General features: G+C 32.0%; 1 protein-coding gene across 1 annotated transcript; it reads right to left on the bottom strand.

Moving 5' to 3' along the window:
* Positions 1–4,279: 4,279 nt before the first annotated feature.
* LOC111994191 (CRIB domain-containing protein RIC4) lies at positions 4,280–7,153 on the bottom strand. Its single transcript, XM_024026062.2, has 3 exons — positions 6,860–7,153; positions 6,601–6,738; positions 4,280–4,808 (listed from the first exon to the last, which is right to left on the bottom strand). Exons 1-3 carry the CDS (start codon positions 6,990–6,992, stop codon positions 4,567–4,569), a joined length of 513 nt encoding a protein of 170 aa, XP_023881830.1. The 5' UTR covers positions 6,993–7,153; the 3' UTR covers positions 4,280–4,566.
* Between the last annotated feature and the right edge of the window lie 672 nt (positions 7,154–7,825).

The following is a 7,825-nucleotide window of genomic DNA, read 5'->3' as shown; positions in this document are numbered from 1 at the left end:
CATAAGCATATACAGACACATGACAATATTTAGTGTAGGCCTACAAAGAAAGCACAAAATGATATCGGGACAAAATGGGCTTTTGCCCTTTTTGGGTAAATTAAATAGTTTTATACCTCTTTTCCCAAACTAATTAGAGAAATACCCCTCTTTTAAAACTCAGTTTATGATAAATCGAGTTAAGCCCTATAGTGGCGTTTTTAAAGAGCCTATAGTGACGTTTTAAGACCCATAGTGACGTTTTTTAACTCGACCTCAATGAAATCGAGTTATAGGTAAAAAAAAATTGCCTATAACTCGATTTCATTGAAGTCGAGTTAAAAAAAACGTCACTATAGGTCCTTAAAACGTCACTATAGGCTCCTTAAAACGCTACTGTAGGCTTAAGAATTTTTTTTTTCCTAACTTGATTTATCATAAATCAAGTTTTAAAATATAGGCATTTCCCTAATTAGTTTGAGAAAAAAAGGTATAAAGCTATTTAATTTGCCCAAAAAGGACAAAAGCCCATTTTGTCCATGATATCGTGGTTTTTTTTTTCATTTTAATAGGCATGATATCGAGGTGTTTGTCAAAGCAAAAGGATCATAGGCCGTACAACACAGCGTTTTCTTTGCTCACAATCTGTAATGGGCACCAATCCTTCCATCATTATTTCCTAAAAGCTAGCAGTATATTTGTGCAAAATTTTGCAGTCTAAACTTCTCATTGTAAAGGGGATCAATTGCAATGGAATAGCGGATGAGATCCCATTGTAAAGTCAAAAAGGTAGGATTAGAATAGCCGATCTGATGAGATGAAAAGACAACTTTGAACTCGTACATAGTGGACATATAGATAAGATTCTTACACAGTGAATATGGATAAGATTAATGTTAGAAATATTAGAAATTTTACTATATAAAGCGAGTTTACAAGCTAATGTTTCATCCATCATAAAAAATAATTCACATATTTATTTATTAGTAGTTGAAGCTCACCAATCACATATATTACCACATCAATTTATAGTTTTAATTTATGTAATAAAATTTGTAATACTTTTAATATTTTCCTATATATAATATGGCGTTAAGTGCTCTCTTTTCGGCATTTTATTATTTAGCTTTTTATAATATTGGGTTAGAAAATAACATGTAATTATTGGTTGTAAAATACTGGGTCCAAACAAATGTCAACCCATTTATTTTTCATAAGATATTGAGCTTTCGTCCTACATCACTTCACTACAAGGGCCAGTCACTACAAAAGCTCATATTATATCCGTTTTCTTCGTTAAGGTGTTGGAGTAAAGCACCTTATAACACAAAAAATATGAGATATTCATCTCTTCGTGAAATAGCCCAACTCCTCTTTCACTAAGCTGTTAAAATAGGAATTGAAGATATGGTAAATTTAATCATTAAACTACATACTTTTAAGTTCTAATGCTTATAAAAGAAATGAAAAAACATGTCATAGCCAAGTATGCATGCTCTTAAAATCACTGTTTAATATTTATTTTTCTCAATCGTAAGTTTTTTTTTTTTTGGTCAATATTGCAGCTGAATTAGTAGTCCTCTCTCTCTCTCTCTCTCTCTCTCTCTCTCTCTCTCTCTCTCTCTCGTTACAGATCACATCTCTACATTTTCAGTTCAATATTGCAGCTGAATTAGTAGTCCTCTCTCTCTCTCTCTCTCTCTCTCTCTCTCTCTCTCTCTCTCTCTCGTTACAGATCACATCTCTACATTTTCAGATTACTAGCTAGTAGCTCAACCTGACCTTGAATACCAAAAATCTCATAGCATAACATGAAGCCTAGCAACCCTTATCTAGTGTTAGCCTTTCTTCTTCAGGATAAAACCAAAAAAGATAAGATAAACATAGCCAATTCTTTAAATCTAGCAAAAACGATAACTAGCTCGCACCTGTTAAATGGAAAAAGTCAAATTAGTTTATAATAAATCACAGCTAAAAAGTAAAATTTTGCCAATTTTCTATGCAGTGAGATTTGTGATACATCATAAATGAACCACAACTGGTTCATTAACAGGTGCTGGCCGGCACCTGTTAACAAAATCCATATATATATATAGAGTAATTCTTATGCCACACCAAAAGGCACAACTTTGGCCACAATGCTCACAATTTTCCCATGTGGCAAGTTGTAGTTGGTAGAGAGGCGTCCCCACATGAACTCACATGAATCCACCATTACCCTTCTACCAACTACAACTCGTCACATGGGCGAGTTATGGCCAAAATTATGCCTTTTGGTGTGGCAGCAAAATTTTTCTCACACACATATATATGGGCAAAACTTAGATACAGTACCTTAGGTACTGTTCCTTAAATACCCCTTTTAATTTTTTGACACCTGTCTAATTACAAAGTCAGCTAACAGACGTTAACTTGTCTTGTTTATTTTTTTGTTTTCCTTTTATTTATTTTTTCACCGTCTCCTTCAGCAAGAAAGATGAGATGATAGCTTCCTATCTCTAAGACTTGAACTTCTCACACCCAATCTCAGAAGAACCCAGATCGCTATTAAGATTCTCACACCCAAACTCTTAGAGTTCTAATCAAAATCAAGCAAAGAAGGACAAAGGGGCTGGTTTGTGCACATCATATCGTCAAAAAAACTCTCAGATTTCTCATGCACAATCTCAAAAGATCCCACTGGCTTCTGTAAATCGACAAACCTTCAGCGATAGCAAGCTTCTCACACTCAAACTTTGACTCATTTAAATCAAGCAAAGAAGGATAAAGGGGTGATTTCCTTCATTAATCCCATTATTTTCATTATAAAACAAGTCTGATATGTTCCTATTCTTATTTCACACAACATCAATGAATGACTAGCCTTGGTTCATGGGGTTGATCTGTTCGTAAGGTTGATCTATTCGTCTTAATTGAACCCTTTATTAATATTTGAACTCATCCTATGTGTATAAAAATTAGTTTTGCCCCTTTAGAATTCTGGGTTCCAAATTATTTGCTCTTTGAAACCTTTATCGAAGCTAGATTTCATTTTCTTTGAGTGTAAAAGGTCGGAGAGGTTGGGATTCTAAGGGTTTTCTTGTGTGTTTTATAAATGGGTTTTAACACAACTATGAGAAGTTTGAGAAATGAGAAGTTTGAGAAATTTGAAAAAGATGAACTAGAAAAAGCAAAAAGGAGATGACGTTAATGCCCCGTTATCTAACTTATTTAATTAGACAAGTGTCAAAAAATTAGAAGAGGAACCTAGAGAACAGTACCTAAGATACTGTATCTAAGTTTTGTCCTATTTATATATATATATATATATATATATATAATATGAATTATGGATTTGCCCTACTTCACTCATTATGGTTGACCTTGCCTCGACACAGCCCCCCATACCCAACATGGACTATCTGACATTGGATTAGCCCAACACAATGGGCTATAACAGTGAGATTAATTCTGTGTCTAATTTCATGTGATTTAAGTATGTCCCACAAAACAATATATATCATTATCATCCTCTAAAATATCATATTGCAAATGTAAGATTTAAACATTCCAAGGGGTATTTTTTTTTTTAAATAATAATAATTTCATAGGAGTATATTTTAATTGGATAAATTTTGAGAAATTCTTCATTGAATAATATTTTCTTTTTGCATTAATCATGCTTGTGAAATTTGCAGAAGATTAAAGATTGGTAGTTATGTTATCAATTAAATGTTTAATTTTTAATTTTTTTTTAGTATAAAATTATGCATAAAAAATAAGTTTATGAATTGAATAGTAAATAACATTTGATTGGCATAAAATTTGATATGCGTGTTAAAAACATAAAGAACATACAATCCAGATGTTAGATTTTCAAAATATTTAGTCATGTTAATGTTTTATTGAGAGTTGTAATCACTAACTACAACCAAGTTTGCAACTAAACTTTGTCCTTACAAGCATATCGAACCCTGGTTTTCATAAATGAGAGCAATCAATGTCGTTGAAGCAAAATTTCACAAGTTTTGTCTAGTACGGAATATATGTAATTGAACTTTGACTCACCGACAAATAACATCTCGCAGATAATATAGAATGCAAGTGGGTTTTATTTAATATAATTGGTAAAATTTCTTGTCACTCTCAATAAATGACTTAAGTTAAATCTTACTTACACTTAAATAAATAAATAAAAATTTATTGGTGTCTTGATAATATTTTATTATAGATGCTATTTAAGAGCCAAATTCCAAATCCTACCACATAAATCAAAATCATTTATATATTAAAAACAACAAAAAATAAAAAAAAATAAAAATAAAAACAAAATGCAGGGCTGAATTATGACGACCCTCCAGCTGTTAAAAGACAAACAGTATATGATGCAAGTAAATCCTTACAATCAGATTGCAAAATCTCTACAAGAAACAATAATCTCAGCACCTAGCTAGCTTTTTGGAAAGAAGTGAGAACAACACCCATGTGATTTTTCAGAGTACTATACTTGTCTTCACCGGAGACCTAATGAAATCATCAAATTTGTATCTACTATTAGAGGACAAGGAGGAGTGAGATCATCATAATCATCATTTCATGTTCAAGTGTTCAACTAAACTTTGAGGGATCAACAACAAGAGGTTCATGAGTCTGTGCTGCCATGGCCAGCTCGAATTGCCTTAAAGAAATTGAAGGGAAAGAAAGTATTTCAGGGTTTTTGAGATTTTCCCAACCCTTTATTGGGTTGGTAGTTGTAGACCCATCCAATCCTATGTGTGTTACATGCTTCACATCTGTTGGAAATCCAATCTCCATTTCCTCTTCCATTTCTTCAATCTCTTCTTTGTAAACTAAATGCCATGGGAAGTATATAATATGTAAGCACTTCAAAATAATACAACAAATTAAAAAATTACAGAAAACTTCAATGCTATGTGAAAGAAGAAAATATTAAAAAAGAACATTCACTTGAAAAAGGAAAAAGAAAAAGGATGAAGGAAAGAAGACCAAATATGAAGTCAGTGAGATTGAAATTGAATGGCTTTATATTATATTGTTCATATACATTATTTCATCAATATTATTTTGTCGAAAAAGTCATGTGGCTTATACCATTGGCAGGGAGAACCTAAGTTGAAATTTTATGAGAACTTTTATCGAGTTATTCTTAAGCTTTCGTGTTTCTAAGGAGTGTTAGGAAACCTTTTTTGTTCCAAATAAAGAATAGAAAGCAATAGACTTTAAACACTTGGCCGATTATCTCAATAATTTACCTAGATCAATTTCTCTATGTCAAAATGTTAAATATTCTAATTTCTCAAGCATTTTATGCAAAATACTTAAGGTCCAAACCGTTTCTGCCTTTTTCATGATCACCTCTCCTAATTAAAACCTGTTTTGATTTTGGGTGACCAATATTATGTAATAATATGCCTATGTACCAGCTAACATGTATCACCCTATAACAAATTTAGGAACACGACTTTTTTAACACTTGTTTTAACAATTTATTGAAATGACAAAGTGAAATAAAAGAGGAAATTTATTTGAAAGTGATTGTCTACCATCTGAAACTGCCATCTCAATAAGTTGATGGCTATAATAATGTTACATATAGATTATAACAAAATAAATTTTGGTAATTATAAATTAGAGGTTCATCTTTAGTCAATTCTTTTTTTCTTTTCTTTTTTGTGTCTTTTTTACTTCTTTCTTTCTTTTTTTTTCACAACATTAAGAGGTGGAATGATCACTCTTTTAATGGATGTCTGCTTCCTTGGTCCCCCAAGCCTTGGAATTTAGGCTAGAATTTGGACCTTATCTTGCTCCTGGAGGATATTTAAATGCTAAGAATTAAAAAGGCAAGGTTGGCTACCTAACTATTCATCAAGCCTACCAACAAACAAATAATTGTCTCCCTACCCCCATACCTAGAACAAATATTAAATTTGAGTTCTAGAATAACGTCCCACCCCATAAAAGTCTGAAATACTTTAAACATGATCTAGATCATTTTCTGCTATCTTAAACATACAAGTTGAATGTATAGATGAACCAGCCAAAAACAAAAAAAACAAAAAACAATGGTATGAACCAACTCCATACTCAGCTTCTAAACTTTCTTCATTATAAAATTAAGAAGAAGACAAAAAGATTCCTAATTGCGTTCATTTCAAGAGTAGCATTATTAAATCAGTCAAGTAATTTTTTTTTTTTTTACAATATGTGTTTAATATATATACACATTTGTGTGTACCTAAGATTCCACTGGTTTTTCTAAGGGAAAAAAATCATTTGGCAGTTAATTGATACTTCGGCATCTTTTGTTATACAATTGGATTTAAACTTATGAGGTGTGCTGTATGACTATTACTCTTTATCATCAAATTAAAATATTAATAAGTTTTTATCCGGTGTAGATGAATTTAACTTACATATTTGATAATTTAAAAAAAAAAAAAAAAAAAAAACTGTATGAATTTAGCTAAATGAAACCATTTTGACATCCTGTAATTGTTTGAGGACAAAAATGGTGCAATTTTGTAAATTAAACTCCTTTCTATTCTCCCAAATTAAACCACTATTTAGTAGTTACCACATATTAACAATTGATAAAGCATTGAACAAGTAATCATCCCTTACCAAATATTTGAGAAAAACTTTTGATGCTCCTGATCACTCGCTGTAATATACCACCAGCTATGTTGGGCTTTGGCAGAGCCAAGAAACTAGAACTCTTCATTTTTGATCTACATGAATTTTCTTCTGCTTCTTGTCTTCCTTATGAAAAGATAACAAACAACAAAAGCAGTCAAATACTGCAAAAAGATTCCTCTAGCCCAAACAAACAAACAAACAAAAATGCAAGAGAGAAAGAGATATATATATATATATATCATACTTGTTGCAGGAGGATTTGATTCTGGTTTTGGTTTCTTGGGTGGTTGACTTGTTGTGGCAAGAGCAACGCTTGTATCAGAAGTGCAGCCAATGGAGAATGGAAGAACCACAAATCTTTCTGCACGATCTTTCATTATCCCTTCATAAACTTGCTAGAGAAAACAGTGCCAAGGTTTGGGATAAATAGGAGAATAATGTCGTTGTTATTATGGGCACGAAATTGAAAACATGAAAATGGGTCAGTTATATTGGACCTTGTTGGCTTTATGAGCAAGCTAGAATGATTAATGTGTTGAAAACATATGATACAAACCCAAGTTTGGTGTGAGAAAGAGAGAGAGAGAGTAATATATGTATATGATTAAGGAGTGGGTGCTAGAGTTGTTAGTTGGTTAAGCCGTGCTACTCAAACCTACTTATGCAGCTGTTTGGGGAAGTCCAAATTATGGGATTAGAATTTGAGCCCACAGACCAAACCTTTGGTTCCATTTGTGAAATTGTTCCTAATAATTGGTTCTCTATTTGGTGGGCTCCTTTTCACTTGCCTCTCTTATGGACTAAGCCACCATCCGTGTTCATGTTTTCGTCCTCTTCTTTCTTTTTAAGGTTTTTTTATTTGTGTTTCTTAATCTGGAATCTACAGGACGTTGACTGGCCTTGGGATCTATCCTAATAGAGTAAATCACAAGAAATTTCAACTAATGAAATTTAAATACAGGTTCAAGTATATCTTGGTTTTGAAGAAGTTGGTTGTTACTTGTGAAGATTATTGTTTATATTATGTTTCTTGTGTTTCAAACACTTTTTAACTTTTCCTTGATCTTGTTATATCTTAAATTAATCTTGTATGGAAAGTTTTCTTTGTTGTCTTAAAATCTGACATATAGAGTTTATGTTGGGTGTGAGAATTGTTGGAAGTAATGAGATTAAATTGCTACTTTTAATTTACACTTGTGTAACCTCAGCT

The sequence above is a fragment of the Quercus suber genome, unplaced genomic scaffold, assembly GCF_002906115.3.
Source record: "Quercus suber isolate HL8 unplaced genomic scaffold, Cork oak 2.0 scaffold_866, whole genome shotgun sequence".
NCBI classification, from domain to species: domain Eukaryota; kingdom Viridiplantae; phylum Streptophyta; class Magnoliopsida; order Fagales; family Fagaceae; genus Quercus; species Quercus suber.
This window is presented reverse-complemented; position numbering and strand designations above follow the sequence as displayed.

Excerpts from the sequence above, each read along its gene's own strand:
- LOC111994191 (XM_024026062.2), bottom strand. The coding sequence starts at position 6,992 with ATGAAAGATCGTGCAGAAAGATTTGTGGTTCTTCCATTCTCCATTGGC. Across the intron at positions 6,739-6,859 it reads ATCAAATCCTCCTGCAACAA|GAAGACAAGAAGCAGAAGAA; the intron begins GTATGATATATA and ends TCTTTTCATAAG. Across the intron at positions 4,809-6,600 it reads AAGTTTTTCTCAAATATTTG|TTTACAAAGAAGAGATTGAA; the intron begins GTAAGGGATGAT and ends CATGGCATTTAG.